At 38.8% G+C, this 23,126-nt stretch overlaps 2 protein-coding genes across 5 annotated transcripts in view; both read left to right on the forward strand.

Annotated features, from left to right (window-relative positions):
- OTULINL (OTU deubiquitinase with linear linkage specificity like) overlaps positions 1–6,136 on the forward strand; it is a 23,621-nt gene extending 17,485 nt beyond the window's left edge. For all 4 annotated transcript variants that reach the window (XM_042808640.1, XM_042808643.1, XM_042808641.1 and 1 more), the window contains exons 6-8: positions 285–413; positions 3,229–3,501; positions 4,333–6,136. In XM_042808640.1, the coding sequence (XP_042664574.1) occupies positions 285–413; positions 3,229–3,501; positions 4,333–4,512 (582 nt within the window). In that variant the 3' untranslated portion in view covers positions 4,513–6,136. The remainder of the gene's footprint in view (positions 1–284; positions 414–3,228; positions 3,502–4,332) is intronic.
- An 8,542-nt stretch (positions 6,137–14,678) lies between these two features.
- On the forward strand, positions 14,679–22,607 carry OTULIN (OTU deubiquitinase with linear linkage specificity). The gene is made up of 7 exons (XM_042840027.1): positions 14,679–15,093; positions 16,270–16,343; positions 16,614–16,708; positions 17,877–18,020; positions 19,226–19,351; positions 20,414–20,683; positions 21,916–22,607. Exons 1-7 carry the CDS (start codon positions 14,783–14,785, stop codon positions 22,108–22,110), a joined length of 1,215 nt encoding a protein of 404 aa, XP_042695961.1. The 5' UTR covers positions 14,679–14,782; the 3' UTR covers positions 22,111–22,607.
- The last annotated feature ends 519 nt before the right edge of the window (positions 22,608–23,126 follow it).

Below are 23,126 nucleotides of genomic sequence, written 5' to 3' on the forward strand. Positions count from 1 at the left end.
TTCCAGAGTATGGGTTGTGTATTTTGCTGAGAACATATTTTCTTCTATTCTGGCTGGCACTAGTTAAAAAGTTTCTTAAGGACTTGGCAGCCAAATTGAGTTTCCTTTTAACATTTGATGTGTTCTGAAGCCTATTTCTATTTTTTGTTTGATCTATACAACCAGAAGATAGAATCACATCATAAATTAAAATGTGTTACAATCTTGGTAGGCAGGTTTACATAATTTTATAGTCTACTTCTTGTGGTTATGATTTCTCCTTAACTGACTTTCTTTCCTTCCAGCTTCCTGAAAAGCTTCTGTATTCCCAAGGTTGCAACTGGATTCAGCAATACAGTTTTGGGCCAGAAAGTTACACAGGTCCTAATGCCTTTGGAAAATTACGCAGATGTATGGAAACATTAAAGACAAATGTGAGTATTTAGAAGGTGGCTGGCTGACATAAAAGCACTTCTAACTGGGTTGAGGCTGAATTAGGGATCATCCTCTTGTTACATATCTCTATGGCAGTCTGACTGCCTCCTGGATTTAGAGAACTCAGTTGCTGTGCAGGCTGTCACTTCTGCAGAGGAGTTCAAGTTTGGGGTTCTAGGTTAAGTACTCCGTTTCCCTGCAAGTTAGGGAGGTCCCCCTCCCCACAGCTGTTAGTGCGTGTTTATCTTCCACAATATCTCATCATTTCAATGAAAATAACTACATGCTATATGAGATCCTCCTAGATGCCCTCCCAGAACTGTAGGGAACCAACAAATGGTGCATTTTCTTCTGTTTTCTTCCCCATTTTAATAGGGAATTAATGTTTTGTTAAGTTAATGTTTTGTTAAGTTTTTTTCCAGTAATTTCTCTCTGCGAGCTGAAGTGCTTGAATGCAAAGATCTGACAGCCTCAGTGCCCTGTCTGTTCAGCAAAACCAGATTGCTTGCATTCCCAGCCAGGAGTTTAATTTTATTTATGCATCTGAATGCTCTGGGAGTTTAGTAGCATTAAGGTCTCTTGGAAAAAAAGATGAAAATTCAGACTGGCAGGAACCTGCATTTTTGCTTGAGCTCCTCTAGGATGTCTGCTGGTCTGTCATTGTGCGAGCTTGGAACTGCTTCCATTCTGTTTGCCACAAGCTATCCCCAGCATGCCACCTCTCTCCTTCCCAGCATCGCAACTGCTTCTGTTGGGCAAATATCATTTTATCCTGCTTGCTCTGTATTTGTCAGTGTTGGGTTGTTTGGCTTTTGGTTTTTATCTTCTTTTCCTTGTCACTTGATATTAGTCCCTTAGGATGATGCATTCAAACTGGATGTTTGTACAGAAAGAAGTTTCAAGTCAGCATGGTAAGCCAATCCATGCAGTTGACTAATTGTTGCAGAGCAGCTTCTTTATGCATTATGCTGTTGCTGAACATGAGTTAGGGTATGGACTTGATCTTGAAGGCCTTTTCCAACCTGAGTAATTCTATGGTTCTGTGATTCTATGAGGTCTAATTCCTAGCTTTATTCTGTTGTTAAAAAGATGCTGTTTGGCCAGTGAGGTGGACTTGTGCCTATTTTCATGAATGCTTTTTTTTTAAGGTTTATTTAGTAGTGCGAAGGGAGTCAGCACTGGGAATTGGGTTTCTCCTGTATTTGACTGCTTACTTGCCTCACTGCTCTGCAAGTACAGTGAGAAACCTTATGTACTTTCTTGAAACTTGAATAGCCAAATTCAGTAAATGTTTTTTAGTGCCTAAAGCTTATAGATGCATTTCTACTATAACTATGACTTGAAGATGAAAGTGGGCACTAGTATTTTGAGGCTTTTGAAGAATGTTAGCTATACACTAGCATGCTTTTGCAAGAGGCTTGCTACATACCCCAGACTCATGAGACCGAGCCTCGTCATGCCTGACTTGCCTCAAGTGAGCGAGGTGCAGCAGAGTGCCTGCCAGTTTGCTAAGCAGGAGGCAGCCAGCTCTGCTGCCTTTCCCAGTTCCATCCTCATCCTCAGGGCTCTTTCCTGCAGATGTCTTTGGGCCTAGGTTGTGTAGGTCAGTCAGCAATTTGTACTCTAGACTTTTCACATTGGTAGTAGAAGTACTCTAGCAGAGGGGTAATTAGTAATGCTTCATCCACTCGGTTTTGTTTTTCATCTGTAAGAATGGTCTTCAGTATGCATGAGGAGATTGCAGCATCTGTTTCTCAATTAGTAAAGTAAATTAGACTTTTTGAGTTACAGTTCTTGGTGTTTGGCAGTTTCAGCACATAAATACAATCACAGAATTAACTGCAACTGATTTGAATCTTAGTCCCTGAGCATCATCTCTTATTGTGGTCCTGAAAAACTTCTTGCTTTCAGAAGACTGTTTCTATCCACCGTGATCAGGACTGGATGTCTTAATCTTTCTCATTTGGTATCTAATCCAATGTTGTTCATCTCCTGGCTGATTCATTTGCTTAGTATGAGCACCAGCTTTCAACCTCTCTAGAGCAACACAGAGCTGAGGAGCTTCAATTATAAGCTGAGCAGAACAAGAAATTTCTATTTGCTGTTGTCCTGCATGTGTCTTTGTCTTGTCCATTCTTGGCCAACAAACTTAGCTTGACCTCATAATCAGAACACACTAAGGACATACAAATACATACAGTTCATAATATCATGTCCAATTTACATAAGTTCCCTTTAACTGATCTACTTCTGTGTTAGACTTAGCATCTAAGGAATTTAAGCAAGCCTAGCTTCTAACACAAAGGGTTCCTTTGAGGAAAATTACTGAATTTTGGATGCTGTAAGTTAAAAACAACTCAGGAATCATCACTTAATCTAACCTTTGCTTATAGCATAGTGTATATTTGATGCACCTATGCTGATTTCCTATGACTTTGAAGTGCTTTTGGTGGTTGCACATTTTACTGTCAGTCATAGCTGGATTTTCTGTTGTAGTGGTGGATGGCTTTTTATAGAGGAATTGCATTTGCTTTCTCACAGCCTATAGTAAGTATCCAAGTGCCTTGAGCAGCCTGTAGCAAATAAATTCAGGTAGATAAATGGAAAACGAAGTGTCCAAGACTTCACATTTTACTGCAAATCACTCAAAACCACTGGCTAATCTGCAGTTACGTTTGGCCACAGGAACAGTGCAGTATGAAGTGGCAATTACTCCTGTTTTGATGTCTTTCATATTAGGTAGAATTCTTAATGAGTTGGTTATTCATCTAAATTGTTAATAAGTTGACTAGCATTCTTCTGTGTGCTTTCTAGTGGGCTGAAATGAGTGGTACTAAAGATCACGAAGAAAGAAGAAACATATGTAATGCACTCTTTTCTGACGAGAGCAAGGAACACAAGCTATATGAGGCTATAAAATTTATCATGCTCTACGAAGTTGTTGAAGCCTACGAGCAAATGAAGAACAGGGATGAACCTGTACCCCACCTTTTTCGCCTCCTCTTTGCTCGGGATACTTCCTCTGACCCTTTGAGTTTCATGATGAATCATCTGAATGCCATAGGTGACTCCATTTGCCTAGACCAGGTAATGATACAGATGAAAAACTAAATCACAGAAGTAATTCCATCTCTGATGTGACTGGGGGAATGTACTGTACATCGTTTGTGAGATACTTGGCCCATTTTTTTTTTCTTTGAGATATAGGGAAGTGAACTGATGACTTCCAGGAAAAAAAAGAAATAGCAGAATAAAATAGTGCAGACAGTTCTTTTGCTGGGCTGGAAGTAAATGCTGTGAGGTAGCAATAGGCATAGTCTTTCCCATAGGCGAAATCATTTTTCATAATCTATTTCAGTTACAAAGTCAATCAATAGATGACGTGTTCACCTTTGTTTTGATCTGTGTCTGGCTGTGCCCAAGGATACGAGTTACTTTTCCAAAGCATTTTTCCAGTTTAAACAATCCTTTGCAAGACATGTTAATGAAGAACCAGTTCTCAAGCTTAAAACGCATGAAGTGCTTCCTTTTACTGTTGCATCCCCATTGTAGCAAGCGATCAGAAGGTGGCAGGCTTCCCATTTTTCAAGGTATTAATCTATTAAACATTAGTTCCTCATTGCACCCCGGTAAGCTGAGTGAGCTGAGTGTGGGAGCAGATTATGTGTAGAGTCAAGTGAAAGAGGGATGTTTCCAAAGCTGCAAGTATTACCCAGAATATCCTCAATATGAAAAAGAGTGGCAGGAAGATGACTGGGACATTGAGAATATCCTGAAACTCTTGATTTTGTTACAAAAAAACCTTTGCAATTCTTTGTCTGCTGTTTTTAAGTAAGATAAGAGACTTATCTTATCCTTGTCTTCATTTTTGTTTTCTAAGACTAGAAATAAATGTCTTATGACCTCTTTCATTTTCAGGTTGAACTGTTCCTTCTTGGATACCTGCTTCAAGTAAAGATCAAAGTTTACAGACTGCATAGATTTAATACTGAAGAATTTCAAGTAAACTGTCCAGATGAATACCGAAGGGAATGGAATGAGATTTCTCTCCTGACTGAGGATGACCACTACTATCACATCCCAGTTATCAGAACGTGAAGCACAAAGAACTTCTTTTTAACCTTTGTATAACGTAGTGAGTAACCAGTTCCAGTGAATTAGGTTTCTAACTGGCAGCAGAAATGCATGTTGATGATTACAAAATGATTTATGGGTTTATTGTGTAAATGCTTTGCTTTCCCATTACAGCTCAATTAGTTCCAGTCAGCCATAAATAGCAAAATATATTGCTATGCTGTTTGGGGGGAAAATGTCATATCTAAGGGTTATTGAAAATAAAAGATCAGACAGCATGACAAAGGGAAAAGTAATGCTGGTTTTCCACTCCTAGGCTAATGGCTTACTCTAACATATCTGCGTGGGTTAAACTTAAGCCCTAAAGTAATTCCTGCCTTTCTCTTCTATTTCTTGAGTTAGAATGAATGAACTATGCAGGAAACAACTCTTGGGGTCCCACAGTTTTTACTCTGGGACACTAAAGTTACAAGGATTTGAGGCTATCTTGCATGCAAGTATGTAAACTGAGGCCACTACACAACTCAGTTCAAATCCCATCCAGTTTCTCCTGGTGTTGCAGTGCCTCCCTCCAGAAAGAAAGCAAGCAGCTGCAGACCACAGCTACTTCAGACTCTTGAAATCAGGCTGATCAGTGTTAGATCTACTTTACAACTGAGGAAAGTTAAGACGTTGATGCTTGAAGAAGTCTGTCTGGAACAACTAAATGAGATTTGCTTTACTATATGCTATGCTTTGCCTGGTTCTAGTTTCTAAAAGACTCGATTGTGTTTAGATAATTTCTAAAATGAGAGGTCCTAAATTGAACAAATGCTAAAATGATACAGCAGATCTTGCAAGTGAAAAGCATACAATCCCCCAGGCATGGGTTATATTTTAAAAGTGGAGTTTTATCAAGAAACAAAGGCTTTCCTTGTTTTATCCTAGAAGTACAGAAGGAGGCAGGTTTGGTTTTAACTGCTGCAGGACAAGGAACAAAAGCACGAGCTGGGCCTGCAGGAGCTAAAGCAGTTGTGTGTAGTAACTAAATGATAATGTTGGAGAGCATAAAAACTGCTCTCTTCCTCTGTGTAATGGAAAACAATTTCATCCTTTTAGTCTTTCTATTTTTATGTATATATAATTTATAAACACAAACACCTGCATGCTGTATTATATAGCAAGTTCATTTCTTGGCAGTTTCTCTGGGTTCAGTTTTGTTCAATAATCTGTAGCTATTAACGCAAAAGACTTGATACATATAATAATTTAATCTTTTCAAAGTCTACATGTTGAATATTTATTTTAAAAACAAACTCACAAACTTTATTCACTGGATGAAGTAATTTTCCCTCTTTAATTTTGATCCTGTTCCACGTAGGGAAATGCTGTAATGCCTTGCATTGGGTATTGTCTGTTTTGCATCAGTGGTATATGCAACACTTGCACTTGTCAATAAAGTTGCCTATATTTTATTCTTGTTTTGGTACAAGCAGGCATACCAAAAAAGGATGTATTTTTATAGAGAGCTTTTTAATGGTTTGTGTATTATTTATGAATAGCAATGCAAAAGCATAACATCTGGAAGTGTTACATTGATAAAATGTATGTTTTTTGTAATCTTGAGCATACTGATAGAAGGAAATTAATAAAGATAAATGAAGAAAGATACAGCAGTGCCATTTATCACTAAAATAAGATGAGCACATGTTTACGTCTGGTTTAGATCTCTTAGGCTCCCTGCCTGGTCAGTGAAGGGCAATGGTGGAGGAGTTAATGGCAGTTAATTAGAGGAGTTTCTACAAGGGTGTGGTTCTTCTCACAGACTGTAAAGAAGGAGAAACTTCAGAAGTTTGAAGTGAAGACAACATGAAGACATGAATTCTGAGTGCTCCACACAGGATCTTAAGCAACACTGAGACAGGTTTGGAGCTGCACTGATTGTAAACAGGTTTTCTGATAATACACTTCAGCTATGTACAAAACATATTTGTGTAAAGGAACACACATACATGTATGTGTAAAATATACATATCCATATATAGGAGTTAAAAAACAAAACATCCTGAATAAGCTGCACTAGAACAATCTAGTACTGGGGAAAAGACAGGTGCTGCAGCATCATTTCAGAACAGTGGTTACAGACAAAGTGTGCAGCAGGAATCCAGAAACCTGAACACGTGCTAGAGAGCTCTGCTGGTGTCATTGCTCTTATCTTTCTAACCTGTGAATTTTTGACTACTGCCTTTCTGCTCTTGAACTGTGGAAGGGCTGACTTTTTAAGCTTACTATCCTTTCTTATAATTTTGTAATTCATAGAAATGAGATTTTAGTATGAAAACCCCTCAGTGCAGTGTACTGGTGTTTCAGCTCCTTTTTGTATAACATGTTGCATGTAGCTTTTGTCTTATCTAGTGATAATTGGAATAAATGAACATGTATCATAAGTCCAAGCCCTGGAGTTGTGAAACGTTTAAGAGGTACATAAACAATAAGCTCAGGTCAGCGTGATTCGGAATCTATGTAAAGTTTGTGAAACAATTGGGTCATTAACATGAAATTTCAGGGTCAGCCAAAACAAGCTTCGTTGTGTTTAATTTAAAAAAATAAAAATTAAAGTATTTCCCTAATATTTTTTTCCCCCAAACGCCATTTTTGAGACTGTGGTAGCATAGAGATTGAAGAGTGATTTTGGACTTACTGCAGGAGATACATTGGAAGTGACATGTTAATGGTGATGAAGACACAGGTTGGTAGCAGTGTAAGAAGGAGGGTGTGGAAGAGAAGTGGCTGAGAGAAGTTCAGCAAATCCTTAGCGACCTCCAGTGTGAGAGCTGTCTGCCGATTAAAGGAGATGGGAAAGTTTCCCAGTGTAGTATCCAGGTCAAGTGTACTTGCAGGTCTTATCCTGCTGCCTAACCCATGGCACACCAGTAAATCATGCCTGCTATGCATCTCTCAGCCACCCTTTTGAAGCAGAAGATTTCTCTGCTGTGAACATTCTCCTGAGCTGTGCAAACATAAAAGACTTTATCTCCTCCACAAGGCATGTGTGCACACATAGCCATCATTTACAGTACAGCAGCAAGGATATACAGCCAAACAACAGCTACTGTCAAAACTTTGAGACATTAATGAAACCACAAGCTCCTGTTTAAATTAGCTGTGAAAAGCCCATCTATTCCGGAGTACAGCAGATCAAATTGAGCCAAAGGCCTGTCTTCAGTGTCACCAAAGGTATACTCAGAGTAATGTTGCTGAATGTTCCAGATTAGTTTTGATTATACTTTTATTATATAAGTAAGGAGAAAAGTAGGAGTTTAAATGTTGAGCATGCTCAACAAGGTAAAAGTCCTTCTCATCTGCTGTGTTGTATTCCTTACAACATGTCCAACCTTTTGGCTTGCCTGGGCCACAGATAAAATATATAATATAGTTAATGTATATAACAACATTGTTAATGTGTATTAAATCGAGGAGAGAACAACACCAAAAGGACTAGTGGCATATTTGACATTGATCAAAAAAATGTGTTTGCACACATATAAGTGGATTGAAATATTATGAATGGTAGTCATTGTTTTACTCATCAATTGGCACCAGTGTAATGTGCAATACGTGTGGGTTCTGCTTCAACTGAGTATGTTTTGGGTGCAAGAAGTAGTTGGCACTGCATCCCACTGCAGCAGCAAAATGACATGGCCAGAAAAGGGGTGTGAACATGAGCAGCCTTTGAGGCCATTTAATCCAGGGCAAAAATTCTCCATGTGTTGTCACCTGTCCTCTATGGTAGTCCTCTCCACTTTCCTAATGGAAAATGGAAATGGAGCTCTGGAGCTTTAAAATAGCATGTTGGTTCTCTGAAAGGTAGAAAACCAAATGGCATTGAGCAGTAGTCAGAAAGTTCAGCTTCTAGCAGGTTCTCATGCTGCAGAAAACTTTGTCAGAAGCCATGCTGTTTAGCAATAGTTTTGCTTTGTTTACTCCTTTTCATTCAAATATAAATAATATGTGTGTATATATATTATAAATATAAATACATATGTGTCTGACGCCTGCTGTTAGGTGGCTCATACAGGTTGGCTTCACAGCTTTCCCTGCTGCTTTACTCTCAGGAATTAGTGGAGTGAACCATTCTACCAAGGACAATTACCCTGACCTGTATCAGGGTGACAGTGAACAAAATACATAACTCAGCTTCACATTGGATTGATTCTGGGTCAAAACAAAGGAAGCAGCTGAAAGACCGCTCAGAAGCAAAAGCATAGGAAAAACAAGCTTAAAAAAAAAAAAAAAAAAAAAAGCTTCCTTTTCATACTCAGCAATGTGAGAATTATACACTTTCTGTTTGAATGTGGTGCAAAACTACTTAGCTGGCTTGACTAGGAAATGTGAAAGTAGATGTTATTAATCCAGGTGGGAGATAGGTGCAAATAAACCAAAGCTATCAGCTAGTTGCTACAGTTTGTTAAATCATCTTTTAAAAGCAAACTATTCTACTGTCAAGGAAGAAATTGACTGTATCTATTTTTGAGTTTTCTTACAACTGTAGTAGCTGCTTCACTACATGTACAAATAAAGGAAGGTACTTCAGAGAGATTAGATAAATGTAAATGCCTTTTTACAACACTGCTGGGTTATCAACTAAATGCACTTGGCATCTCCAGTAAAGAGATCTATATCCTCAAAAAAATTTAAGGAATAAAGTTAAATCTGTCAGAGTCTTGGAGAAATGACAAGCTATTAAGAGGTATGTAAAGGCACATGAGGCAAAATATTCAATTTTTCTTCATCAATTTTCCTGTTAGGTCTCTTGTCTCTTTCGATAATGCTAAACACCAAATGTGTCTTATTTTCCTTCCTTTCTCTTTCCAGCACTGCTAATACTGTGGAGATGGTTTGGACATAATTCAGCAACAAGAGCTCCTATTCTGCTCTCCACCCTCCCCCCCTCGTTCTACCACAGTGTCCATTTTGTTTTATCAGCTGCCTTTGGTTGTCAATGTCACTATTGCCTACTTTAAAGTGTGATTCCCTGTGTTCAGGCTTCACCTCTTCCTGCACTATTCCTCATCTGTCCTCTATGTACAAGGCGGTGAGCTGCTTAATCATATCAAGAAAAACTCCAAAAAACTCCCTACATTAGTGATCCTCATTTTAGTTTAGTATATCTTAATGATCAGTTCATCCCATCTTTAATGAAATTAATTTTTAACTGAAAGTTTTCCATATGCATTGAGAAGATTTAAGAACAATACCATAGTAATGACTTTATTCTGTAGCTAAGACTTAGAACCTGCTTCTTAGAGGAAGCCAGGTGTGTGCTGGCAGCTGCATTCTGCTCAGAAGTAGCTTTGTGCCATCCTTGGAGCTAGTTCTAACAGAGGGGTAAGGAACATGGACTTCAGTAGCTCTGATTTTCCTTGCTGAGGAAGGATGGTGCAAGCTCTAGCCAGAAAGGGACAGCTATGTCCGTCCTGTCAGGGAGTGAAAGCCAAAACAATAGGAGCTAGCATCACTAAGTGCAAGGCTGGGGAGATGGTCAGCTGGAGAGTAGTTGTAGAACAGGTGTAGATATACCCACTGTTTCCATTAGGTATTTATAAGGGCAGCCACATCTATGCAACTCCACATGCGTGTTCATTAGGTAGACTTAAGGACATCAGCTGAGACAGATTTATTTTAAATAATGAATCTAGTTCATTTGATTTGTGAACTGGAAAAAAATCCATAAGTAAAATTGAGCTTCCCCCCCCCAGAAAGAATAAAAGGGACCATGAATTTGAGTACTATAATAAAAGCTGTATAATTTCTTGATTTTTGGTACTAACAAAGTGCTCCGGTTAAGGTTACATACTCTGAGATTTCTTTGTGATGTTTTATTTCAGTAACCCAACTTGATGCTACTTCTCCTAATCTTAATAGCACACTATAACACGAAGCAGATTTGACTACAAAAAGGCATCCGCTTGTTACATCCACAATCAAGTTTGCCATCAGTACAGTTGATGAGAATCCTTCACTGCTCCTTTGTGAGAAAGGGTCATCTGCACACTCACATTATCAAACAAATACAACAGATACAGACACATCAGATTCCCTAGGCAGAACATTACAATTCACCCCTTGACTTCATCCTGATCACCATTCCAGATGGTGGGTTTGTTTCTCACTCTTTGACTTCTACCTCCCCCATTACGCCCAGGTCCTCAGGCAGATCCACAGCCTACTTTCCCAAAGAGAAGGTCACATCAGCTCAAAGAAGTCGGTGACTGTGCTATCTGCATTCTCACCTGAAACGTGTGTTTAACTAATGCCACTATCAGAAATTTCTGCTTGAAAAAAATAGCCTGCGGTCACAGACCAGAAACTGCTGCGCTGCCCACATACTTCTGTTTATTACATATCCCAGCTCATAGGGTACTTCACAACTCAGTTCAGGTGGCTTCAGAAATTTGTCAGTAAACAATGATTTATTTAATTTTATGTAAACAGAAAGTCAAGTCAGTCTTAGCAAAAACAGCCACGGTAATTTACAAAAACAAAATCCTCCTTTTTTTTCTTCCCTACTATCTGAAGACAAGACAACCTATTTGGTTTTATCATATAACAAATACACATATGCATTTGGCAGAATTAATGTAAGAAAATGAGTACAAACTTCAATTCTGAACTTCCTTTGCAAGCTATGATGTGATGGAAACTACAGCAATGATAGCAGGATAGCACAGGATAACAAAGTCTAAGCTGCAGCAAACAAGAATAAGTCCAAACAGAGAGACCATGGACAGAGAAAAGAAGGAAGAAGGTTTAGCTTAGCTTACCTTTAAAAGGCCTCACATGTACAGGGATCTCCAACAAGATACTGTCAACTCCACTGCCGACCCTTAAATGAGGTCTGGGAAGGGGTGGATCCTGGCTCCACCTCTTACAGTCACTTAGGTACACTGCATGCAGCTGGGCTCCCCTGAGCTGGTCCTGCCTTCCCACCAGGTGCTCAATCACTGGTTCAGGCCATGACTCAGCATTTCTGCTACACAAGCACAAAGAAAATTCAAACAGTAAAGGAAACACGTATCTGATGCTAGGGGTGGAGAAGATGGAGGAAGCCAGATGTTCACATTTCTTAAATTGTTGTCTCATGAAACTGCTAGAGTTTTGCATTTAGTACCGCTGGTTTCTTCGTGTCTCTATTTCCCATTTTTTTTTTTTTTAATGTAGAACTCTGTCACAGCTGAGGAAGTCAGAGTCCCAAAATATGATCTTCCACTACTATTTCACTGCGTGCTTTGTAAGCCCTTTACTATCTGAGCCTGGGGAAAACATGAAGATTATAAACACCTTGGGAAAAAGTGTGTTAAACTAGTATATTTTCTTCAGCTTGGTATCCACTAAGTTATTTTTTGTAGTTCACATGAGTTTTTGTGGTTTTTTTTTAATATATGTTGGGATAAACGTTCTTCCTAGTAATGACAAAGCTGAATTATTGTGCCCTGTATTTCAAAATTGTTACTGGAGACTTATATTCTTACTTTGATATTTTGGGGTTGAAAACTTAGATCTCAATCTCATTTTCAGCCAAGATGCCAAATCTTACCACTCTCATTAAACAACAACAACAAAAAACAGATCTCGTGTAGCATAGGAGCTACATGGCGTTCCCCTTTGAGTTATGGTAACAAAAGAGTTGGATTTATGTGTGCAGTATTATAAGCTATTCATACATAAAGACAGGAAAGTAGACAAAGCTTTTGCTTTTATTATAAATTTTGATGAGGCTTAGTTGTCTACCTACTTTGCAGATGGAGGTCTGAAAATACAATGAGTTATAAGTGGTTTGGGAGCCCAAAGATCTTGGCCTTATACATCTAAATTTTGCTCAAGCCTCACTCTAAAAAACAATCAATCAACCAAGGAAACAAAACTTGAAGAGTAACATAATTACTTTTGATGTTGTCAACAAAAGTAAATAGCTGCTCCTTTTTTTTTTTTTCATAGATTCATTTATCATGCTTGATCTTAATATATATATGTATTTTCCAAATATAACAGCATTAGCTCTTCTAACTAGCTTCAGAAATTCAACAGAATCCCATGGAGATTCTTAGCATCTGCAATTTCAATGTTTTTGTAATTTGTAGACACGTATTTATCAGTTGTCAATAACAAAAAGCAAGATGGTATCTCTGTCCTGAAGACTTTGCAAAAGATATCTCTTCTGCTGGAAAACACAGCTTTATCTATGCACATAAGAAATTATGTATGACTCAAGCTCTAGATTAAAGTAATTATGACTAACATTCTTTTCAAATATCAGTGCAAAATGGAAAACACTGGAGGAAGCTGTGTGCTTGGAAGAGGAATAATTCTGAAATGGCCAATCTGAAATAACATATTTTGAGACAAGCAGTTGAATGAAAGATGTTTTTCAAAGGAGATATTGTGAAGAGCAAACCAGCACTGATTTAATTCAGGAAAAGAGCTGTAATACAAAAATATTAAAGTCATGTTTCCCTTTCCCTCCTCAAACGTTCATGGTACTTCTTTGTGTCTCAAGAATAAAAGAAAGAGAGAAAAGATAATGGTTACAGGGATGCCCACCAATTTATTGAACTTAAAAATGCGTAACATTGGAGATCACTTATCACTGTCATTTTGTCTTTCTTAGGGCTTACTACCTGACCTTACCATAAAACATTCTTCCTATACTGTTTGCTACTCTGACTGACTTTTTAAAAGAATCCTACTTCAAGCTGTTTTCCCATCAGAATGTCTGAAGTTATTTTTTCCTGCCTAAGCATTCCTTGTATTATTTAGAGAGAGTTTAATTTCCCTTATGAGGGAAAATTAACTGTTCAAAGAAGATGAATAATTTTTTGTCATGTTTTTAGGCCTGATTTAAAGCTTAAGTCCTTCCAAAACACTCACATTAAGTTCTACAAGAATATGCTTTTCTTACTCTTTATTGTTCTCTTGTTTTTAATATTATTCAGTATACATAGGTCTGAGTAACACGTAATTTTGAAAGGTCTATAATTTGCTCTCTGTAAAGAGCATTATACCTCTGTAGAGGTATATTCCTGTTTGGAGTTTAACAAAGGTACGTGATTCATGGGGAGTATTATTTCTGGAGCAGAAAACTCTTGCTCATTAATGTTTTATTCCACTCCTACCAGTACCTGAAGCCTGTGACTAGCATATAACGTTCGTAATTTGGCCTTCCAATACTTAAAGAGAATCTGTCAGCAGGAGGGAAATCAACTATTTACATGTATAGATAGAGAGAGGACAAAGGGGAACAGTCTTAAATGAAAAGAGGAGATATTTGGATTTGATGTTGGAGAAATTTTTCACTGAGGGAGTGCTGAGGTCCCATCCCTGGAGATGCTCAAGGACAGGTTGGATGGGGCGCTGGGCAGCCTGTCCCGGTGGGTGGCAGCCCTGCGCACAGCACAGGGTTGAGACTAGGTGGGCTTTGTGGTCCCTTCCAACCCAAACTGTTCTGTGATTTCTTTTTCCCTCATCCCCTTGGTTGCAGGAAAAGACTTGCTTCAGAGCTGAAGCTGTCAGGGGTCTCACAGGTGACTGGCTCTTTCTGATATGTGACATTGCTGTCCCACAGATGGGTTCTTCCATCCATTTTGCAGTGAGCTAGCTTCACATACAGAGTTATTTAATTTTGCCCACGATGGGATGCTAGCTTATAGTTCCACAAAGCTAGCACGCCTTTACATATCCACAGCGTGATACTGATGTCAGTTTGCACCCACACATTCACGTTCACAAGCAAAATCACTGTCATCGTTTCCCATTGGTTCTACGTACCCAAACATGCTCCCTGCCGGCGCGCTGGGGTATTGTCATTTATCCTTCCATTCCATGTGACACCGAGAGCCCGGCCCGGCCGGGATGGGAAGGAGAGGGGGAGGGAGAGCAGTTTCACTGAACACCGCGTGAGTCTGTAGAAAAGCCGACACTTGCTTCATTGGGGTTTCTGGCGGATCTCGGGTTTGTAGCTGATAGCATCCCCGAGGGAAGCATGTGTGCAGCCAAAGCTGTTCTCGCACAGGCAGAGCGGGAGCTGAAGCCGTCCTGCCAATGAGTGTTTGACAGCAGCTGGGCTGCTGTGTTACCTCAGCAAGTGCTTCTAGGGCTTGTTCCTGCTTTTGGGTAATTAAAAGAACCTCTGAATGCCCAGAAGGCAGCTGTTGAAATACCGTGCCTTCCTTAAAAATGTGATTTTGTTCATCCGTGAGAGAGTCACAGAGTCAGCTACTCCTGCATTCCTCAAAGCCAGGATAGCTTTCAGGAGCAGATGAGAGAACCGCACGGCCTTCCTGTGGGTGCAGCACAGACACAGAAGAAAGCAAGGATTGCAATGCAGGTGATGAAGCACGAAAAGGAAGCTGGTGCTCCTTCTAATGAGCTGGGCTCAGCAGCCACAGTCACTGAGCAGAAAGAGCAACCTGCAGAGGAAATGAGAGAAGAAACTCTATACAGAAGTATTGGGGGACCTGAGGGGAAAAATAGAATTAAATCACTTGCGACACATGATGATCCTAGAGATTGTGAAATATATTTGTCTGTGTCTGATAATCCTTCAGCAATGGAGACACCTGTGGACAGGTAAGGATTTATTTTTTTCATAGAGAAACTTTTTCTTTTGGAAAGAGGTGCTTTCAATATGTATAAACTATGCTAGAAGTCACTCTTGTTGTTGGGTACCAAGTTCTTATTTTATCACAGTGTTTTCAAGGTATATATTCTTCAAGGTAGATATTCTTGAAATTCTTCACAAATCCTGATGTATCTTAGTTTCTGGTGTGAAATAAGATCAGGTGTGGAAATTAAGATTTGTCCAATGCCCCAGTAATTAGGGTAAGGACTTGGGATATGCTTCTCTGAAACATTTCAGCAGGCTGTATTCTCTTATGGGGAACTGTGTTTAGTATTTACCACGTTGTTTCTCTCTTTAATTCATACTTTAGTATTGTTAGAAATTGAATCTCAAGCATCTGCTTGAAACTTGAGTAACTACTAAACTGTGGTTTCCTACGACTTCACTACAGATGACAGTTTCCTTGTATTAGCCTGTCATTGACTTTATATTAAACGTTTTTGGTCAAGTGCTGGACTGGGCTGCCCAGGGAGGTTGTGGGGTCACCATCCCTGGAGTTCAAGAAATGGTTAGATGTTGTACTGAGGGACACGGTTTAGTGGGAATACTGGTGGTAGATGGATGATTGGACTGGATGATCTTGGAAGTCTCTTTCAACCTTGGTGATTTTATGATTCTATGATTTTTCTTGTTCTCAAGGGAAATATATGCAAATGGGTTAGCAATGTTACTTCTTATTTCTTCTTAAGAAAGCAGATTTGGATGTAGATGAGTGTAATTTAATTACCACCTGGCTGCACAGAACCCTGCCTTGCAGTTTCCGTAACTGCTTGTCCTCTTTCAGTCATTTGAGATGAGTGAGATCACTGGTTGTTGCTCAACACCAGTAGAATATAGACTTAAAGCTTTGGTGAGTAACGTGTTTTTAGTTGTGTGCACAGATATAGTATTTATGTATATATGACAGAGCGTTGTGGCTTTTATCTTTCACAAATCTGTCCTTTCAAAATTACAAAGAGACTTTAGTGCTCTGTAGACCCCATACTGCTGGCAGAAGTCCAGGCAGCTTTATTACTAACATGGGTGTCATAGTGAAGTGTTTAATGAAAATGTGTAAGATGGAAATCAAATCAAACAGCTGAAAAGATTAATGACAATTATTTGTACTGTTCCATAATGTGCAGTGTAGTGAGGAGGACATTTGTTGTGAAGCAGAAGAGAGAGAAGATGCTACACACTTGCAAGACAAGCTCTTCAGGTATGTTTGAACTTTGTGGTATTTCAAAAACGGTATTACAATTAATTGTATATTTTTGTTTGTTTGCCATTTTTGAAGCATGTAGTTCCTTCCCCACCAATAGCTCTGTAGCAGCTCTGTTGTTGTACAGCCAGTCTCTTTTGGCACCAAAGTGACTTTAATGTGATAGCATGTGTTTAGAAGTGCAAGTTAAAATGTTTTTTTTCTATGCTGTTGTATGTTCTGTTTCCTGTTTTTTGTCAGTGTAATTTGCAAATTCTATATTGACAGAATATAAATTAAGTGTTGCGCCTGAAATGGATATCCTGGAGTATTGTGAAAAAGAATGGAGAGGAAATACACCAGTAGCAAAAAGGATAAGAAAGGTATATTTTCTACTTTCTGACTTCACTGGGCTTTTTATTTCTGTGTTTCATAAGAGGCTTTCTACACAAAAGATCTTTAAAACAGGAAAGTAATAGCAATATTTTTCAGTGTCGTGTCTTCAAAGTGGCTGGTAGCTGCATGATAGTTTTGCCCATACTTATTAAGAACGTATGTTCAGTAAGGCTACTTGTGACAGGCTAGGATTTTTGTTTATTGCTCTTCTTTGTGACTGTTTTCAATTTAAATTCGATTTATTTCCATAAAATAGTAGCCTTAAGGGCTATTGAAATGGCAGACCAGGTGGCCAAACTTTTATTTTTTTTGCTTTTGTTTTTTAGAAGGAAGTTAACTGAAGTAGGTGAATCACTTGATTTTTAAGATGGAGAGCTTTGTTGGATAGGATCAGTTTTGTTTTGCTTTTAATTTTTTTTTCCTGATACTTATTTTCTGTACGTTTTTTGACAAGTTTTCTTATATTAATCTTGAGTGATAGCAGTAGAAAGTGAAGTAGAGATTGGTTTGGGTGTTCTTTATTTTAAATTGTGTTGGAGAAAAAAAATAGTGGTATGCACAAACATCTTGTTAGACGAGCTGAATAAACATACTAAGCTTCAGAAGCTCAATTTCAGCATTGCTTCTTCTGTTACAAGTGTTTGTATGGGAACAGCAAAGAGGGGACAAATGTGATGAGACATCAGAAACTTCTGTTTAAATGCAAAATTTCCCCTGAGACATAAATAAGCTGCATGTGACAAGTATTGGGTAAATGGCATAAACTATTGCTAGAACTTCTTGTTGTAATCATGCTGTACTTTTAGGTGTGTTTGCGTTTTGTTTCAAACCTAAGTGTGCTGGCTACCTACATTCCAAAGATATTTCTGTTGTGTAGTCAGACAGTCACAGACAGTTACCTACTTCAGTATCATTGGTTTCTTGTTTGTTACTTAGCAGAACTACGGAAGTTTTGTTTTTGTAAGGCAAAATTCATGACATAAAGTCATACGTACTTCCAAATCATTTGATCAAACCTTTCTTTGTTTTTGAGAGAGCTTTATCATTAGATACTGATGTTCCAATTCCTTTATGATACTGGTGCCTTGAAACATCTCAATCCTTTGAAATGATTTATTAATGCTTCTGTGTTATTTGGATTTTTTATTTTCCTAGGGATATGAAGCAGTTGCACAGAAGTTTGCATCCATAAGGCAAGTACGAGGTGATAACTACTGTGCTCTCAGAGCGACTCTGTTCCAGGCACTAAGTCAAGCTACTCAGTTACCGCGCTGGATGCAGAGTGAGGATTTTACTGCGGTATGTGTCAAGTAGGTCTTCTGACAGTAGACATTGTCTCTAGCCTATTGGGTGATTTTGTGGTCTCACTTCTCTGTTACATGCTCACACATCAGTACCTCTTGAATTGAGAAGCAGTAGTGTTCTGTTGCATTGTAGGTTTACAGTGATGGCTCCAACTTGGAATTGAGTCCACATCTCTGTAGTTCCTAGTTTATAATGTGTTCTTGTACTGACTGTAACATTGCCAGTAGAGAGAACATAGTGCTAATTCGGAGTCCTTGTAAAATGAAAACTGGTTGGTCATGGCTGACAGTACATATGCTGCTCTAGTCAAATGGTTTGCTTAATATGAAGCACAAACTACTGCACAAGTTCTAATGGCAAAATGAATTAATAAATGAGAGCCCAGAACTGCACATACAATTGGTGGTGTGTCCTTCAAGAGGAATGTGAAAGCTCTTAAGTGAGCAGACATAGCTGTAGCATGGAAGCAGTAGAAAACCTGAAGCATGTGAGCGGGTCTTATACTAGAGTGTCATCTGTTGCATCAACTGATCTTCAGGTTGTATTCTTCTTTCTAAGAAACTTTGTCCCCTAGTTCAGGGAGTTATCTGGAAAGAAAACACAATTTTTGTGTTCTGGGCTAAGTAGTTAGTGCTTCACCAAGAAATGTGTTTGGTCTGGTGGATATGGTGTCTTTCATTGCTGCTTCTGTTGGTTCCAGGAAACTTTCAGACACAGTCACTGCTGTCTGCTGCTGGACTTTAAAAACAAGTCTTGAGTAATTTAAACTTCTTTTTCTCTTGCTTTATATCAGGGGATAGTAGTAGACCAGTGCTCTGACTGTGAGATGGCAAACCTCTGTGTTCAGAGAGGCTGTGGATGCCCCATTCCTGGATGCATTCAAGGCCAGGCTGGATGTGGCTCTGGCAGCCTAGTCTGGTGGTTGGTGACCCTGCACACAGCAGGGGGTTGAAACTAGATGATCTTTGAAGTCCTTTTCAACCTAGGCCATTTTATGATTCTATGATAGGGTGATACGATTCTATGAAATATTACCCAGCCAGGTGTGTTTCAGTTATGGTCATAGTATGACATGTTCAGAAAAACACAAGGAATCATGTTAAGACGATGAACAATAAAAATATAATAATAATAACGTGCAGTTCTTTCTTTCAGGATTTCTTAATTCAGCTGACTTTTCTTCCTCTGTTAACTTCCAGCTTCCTGAGAACTTGTTAAGCAAATATGACTGGATCAAGCAGTGGCAGCTAAAACAGAGACCAAGGAGAAAGATGGGAGAAATAAGTGATGAAATAAAAGAATATTTATTGCTACTAAAGAAGAAGGTTGGAAAAGTATTTGTTTGGTTTTGGTCTTTGTCAAATGGGAAAAGTGACAAATAATTTTGAGTAGGGATGCTGTCACTAGTGAAGCAAAACATTTACCTATGTATACTGCAAAATATCAAAGACAGACTGGTCTTCACCGCTTGCTTTGGCCCAATGCTGGAATTAACATATATGCACCCGTGCAGAAGATTGTTAAAGATTCTAGGAAGAAATCAGTGTAATAGAGTAACATTTTTCTTCTGTTATTTTTTGTTTGTATGAAGAAGTGATGTATATTACCATTAAGTCTTGTTGCTGCTTTGAACAGCTCATGGAAAGAAAAAAACCCGCAGAATAATGCTGAAGTAATTTCAAAGGAGTAGTTTTTGTTTGTTTTTGTGCCTTAACCTAGAATGAAAACAGGGCATAACAGTTTTCCAGAGAATTACACATCTACTTTGCTGTATTCCCCCTTCCCTTGCTCCTGAGAAACTGCAATCAGAGTTTATGTCTATGCCTGTCTATGCCTACCCCCAGCTACCAAAACAACATGGCCAAATAAGCACAATACAGACAGACATTCTAAATAAATGAAATATAAAGAATGTGAAGGTTGTGGATGCCCCATCCCTGGAGGTGTTCAAGGCCAGTTGGATGGGAGACTGGGCAGACTGGTCTAGTATTATTTATGGAGGTTGGTAGCCCTGCCTGCAGGAGGTTGGAGCTTGATGATCCTTGAGGTCCCTTCCAACCCAAGCCGTTCTATGATTCTATGAAGGACACAGGAAACAAAGCCCGTTACCTTTCTCCTATGACAGCGTGTTTTGTCACCTTGTAAGTATTTCCAGCATCCCCCTATTTTGCTTTTGTTGAGGACCAGCTAAAGCAAAATCAGACTAACCCAGCATGACCTTGGCAGAGCAACAGCTATGGGTATACTGTGGTGTTTCTAATAATGTCAAAGCCTTTCCCAAGTTAAATTCAGAGTACCTGTGCTGAACATCTGACAGTTCATGAGTTTTGCAACTCCTGCACACTGATGGCTATTGATATGTGTTGTACATTGTTTTTGTTTAACAGTGGAAGTGTGTAAGTGACATCAAATGTTCTGCTGAGAAACAAGAAGCTTGTGATGAACTGTTTAAAAATGAAGAGGAGGAGTACAGTCTGTATGAAGCTCTGAAATTCTTGATGCTTAACACTGCCATTCAGTTATACAATGATGAGAAAAATGGAAGGAGAGTTCCCATCTTCTCGTGGCTACTGTTTGCTCGTGATACCTCTAGCAACCCTTGTCAGTTAATGCATAACCACCTGAATCAAATAGGTCACAGTGGAGGCCTTGAGCAGGTAAGGAGAGATTGTTCCTACAGCACTTGGGTTTTCTTTGCTTGGAGTTCTCAGTTTCAAGGGGCTTAAGAAATCATCCAGCTTTTGTTAGTCTGTCAGAACTTAATGTAGCCCGGTCTTTCATTGGGAAAAATTATAGTAGAACTGCTTGTACTAAAAATCTTCCTTATAAACACTAATTTTGTGTGGCGGATAACATTTGGGTACCATTCTTTGGAAATAAGGTATTCTTTGGATAGTAGAAATTGTCCTAGTGTTAACAGTTAAGACACTATAATAATATGATAAATTCTACCACTCAGAGAGATGAGGTGATTCTGTGTAGTCCATGTACTTGCTGAATTCTGACAATGATTGTCTTGTATGTTGTAGAAACTTACATAAAAGATCCCAAACAAAACCTAGCAGGTTGAGATGAATAGTTCTAAAGACTGTAGGTAACATCAGTTTAAAAAATTGATACGGTAGTGCAGTTAAACTCAGTAGTTTAAAGACATTAAAAGCACAGAAGTATTATGTTTGGTTCATGTTTATTGGCTAGTAACTAGCATAGATGAGACAGACTACTGTTAAATTAGCTGATTTGTTGTAAAGGTGAAGCTGCAGTGTTTTTTCCTAGCAGTGACCGTTCTTCTGACAAGTTTGGTCAATAAATGATGTTACATATTTTCATACTGACTAAACTTATTTCTTTTGGTGATGCTTGCTGTAAATTGCTATTTAGAACATGCTTGTCACTGTAGTAGACAAAATGAAGAAACTGGAAAAATCTTCTCAAGTCCATTTGATATGTACAGGCTTTGTAAGGGCTTTCTGTCTGCAGCTGATTGGTTAGAAGGTCAGAGTACTCACAGAAAGAGGAAGGATCACTGCCTGAAACTGCTCTTTGTCCGGTTTGGTGACTTAATGGGATGAACGTTGATATGAAAGTACATCTTTCCTACCTGCTTGTGGCAGTAGGAAAGTGAGGTTCTCTGAACAGACCACCATTTCCTAAGGAGCAGTATCTTACTATGCCATTTCTGCAACCAAAGAGCATGGCATCTTCGAGCTATTTATGCAGCAAGTCATGGATGGTTTTAAGCATCAAGGTACTGCATGTATATACATTCACATTTTATCAGTCATGTTTTTTTATTAAAAGTAACATCCAATTGGTATTTCTATAAGAAATACCTTGTAGAAGGCACATTAAATTTTACAAGTTCTATTTCTCCTTTGTTCCAATATAGGTGGAAATGTTTCTCCTTGCTTATGCTCTGCAGTACACCATCCAGGTGTATCGACTGTATAAGTGTAGTACTGATGAATTCATCACATTTTATCCCAATGATCCTGATGAAGACTGGCCTGTGGTGACTCTCGTAACTGAAGATGACAGACATTATAACATTCTGGTCAGAATGTGCCAAGAAACAATGCTATAAAGGGGATTTTGAACAGACACACCTGTGCTTATGGAGGCTTCCAGTGCTATTTTGAAACAGCACGATGATGAAACGGGTGTTATTAACCTTGCAACAACTTGAAATTCTTGTTTTAGAAGTTTGCATCTGGACTAAATTATCAAACAGGTTCTGTCTCAAGCATAATTCAAAAGTTTTGCAACTGTGGCTTCTGTTACTGATGTAAAATAACAAGTGGGAACATTGTCAATCTTTTTCTTTTAAGAGCTTGCTCTGAAATTCAAAAACTATAGATACCATTCTTTTAAGAAGTGATGATCTTCTGTAAGATGTGAGCTGTCTTGTGCCCTCTAAAATAATGAGATACTGATGAATTCAAATTTCTAGAAAAGTGTCCTAACAGATCTTTGTCTGCCTGCACACAAGCAATTTGTGTAAATCAAGGTCTGAGTAATTTAATGTCTACCTTGTTTCAATGGTGCGAGAGAGGTACTTAAAAGTTTTCTATTGCTCTAGACCTGAGTGTCCAATTTAGAAGCCAGGCATCCGTTACACTGAAAGTTAAGAGTTCTTCCCCTTCTGACCTCTGGAAAAGATTATGACAAAAGGCATTGGCAGTAAAGGAGTACAAATCTCATTTGTTAGCAAGTCACAAATTCAAAACCTGCACAAAATCAACTTCAGTTGCAGTAGCTGATAAGAGATAACCACGTGCACGCAAACTCCATGTCTGTTAACATTACTGTTTCTGTAACGTTAAGCTTTGCCAGTAACTATTGTGGAGAACACAGCACAAGAAGATGACAGTAAATTTATGGTGGGACTCCTCTGCTCTTGGGGGGAGCGTATAGGTGGCACTGTGTTTCTGCTTAGGAATATTCAAAGTTGTTTAAACAGAAAAACTAAAGGGGGCAGTGCTGGCATACCTAAACACAACCGAAGAAAGCCTTCACCTCAGTGGAAGTATGACCTACAGATGATTTCTCCAAACAAGAGTGGAGAAAATTTCCATATATTTGGAGCTGTGTAATACTGAA

Source organism: Centrocercus urophasianus, unplaced genomic scaffold, assembly GCF_019232065.1.
Source record: "Centrocercus urophasianus isolate 14NV4802_14NV808 unplaced genomic scaffold, USGS_Curo_1.0 seq_11, whole genome shotgun sequence".
Classification (NCBI taxonomy): Eukaryota; Metazoa; Chordata; class Aves; order Galliformes; family Phasianidae; genus Centrocercus; species Centrocercus urophasianus.

Excerpts from the sequence above, each read along its gene's own strand:
- OTULIN (XM_042840027.1), top strand. The coding sequence starts at position 14,783 with ATGAGAGAACCGCACGGCCTTCCTGTGGGTGCAGCACAGACACAGAAG. Across the intron at positions 15,094-16,269 it reads ATGGAGACACCTGTGGACAG|TGTAGTGAGGAGGACATTTG; the intron begins GTAAGGATTTAT and ends CATAATGTGCAG. Across the intron at positions 18,021-19,225 it reads AGAGTGAGGATTTTACTGCG|CTTCCTGAGAACTTGTTAAG; the intron begins GTATGTGTCAAG and ends GTTAACTTCCAG.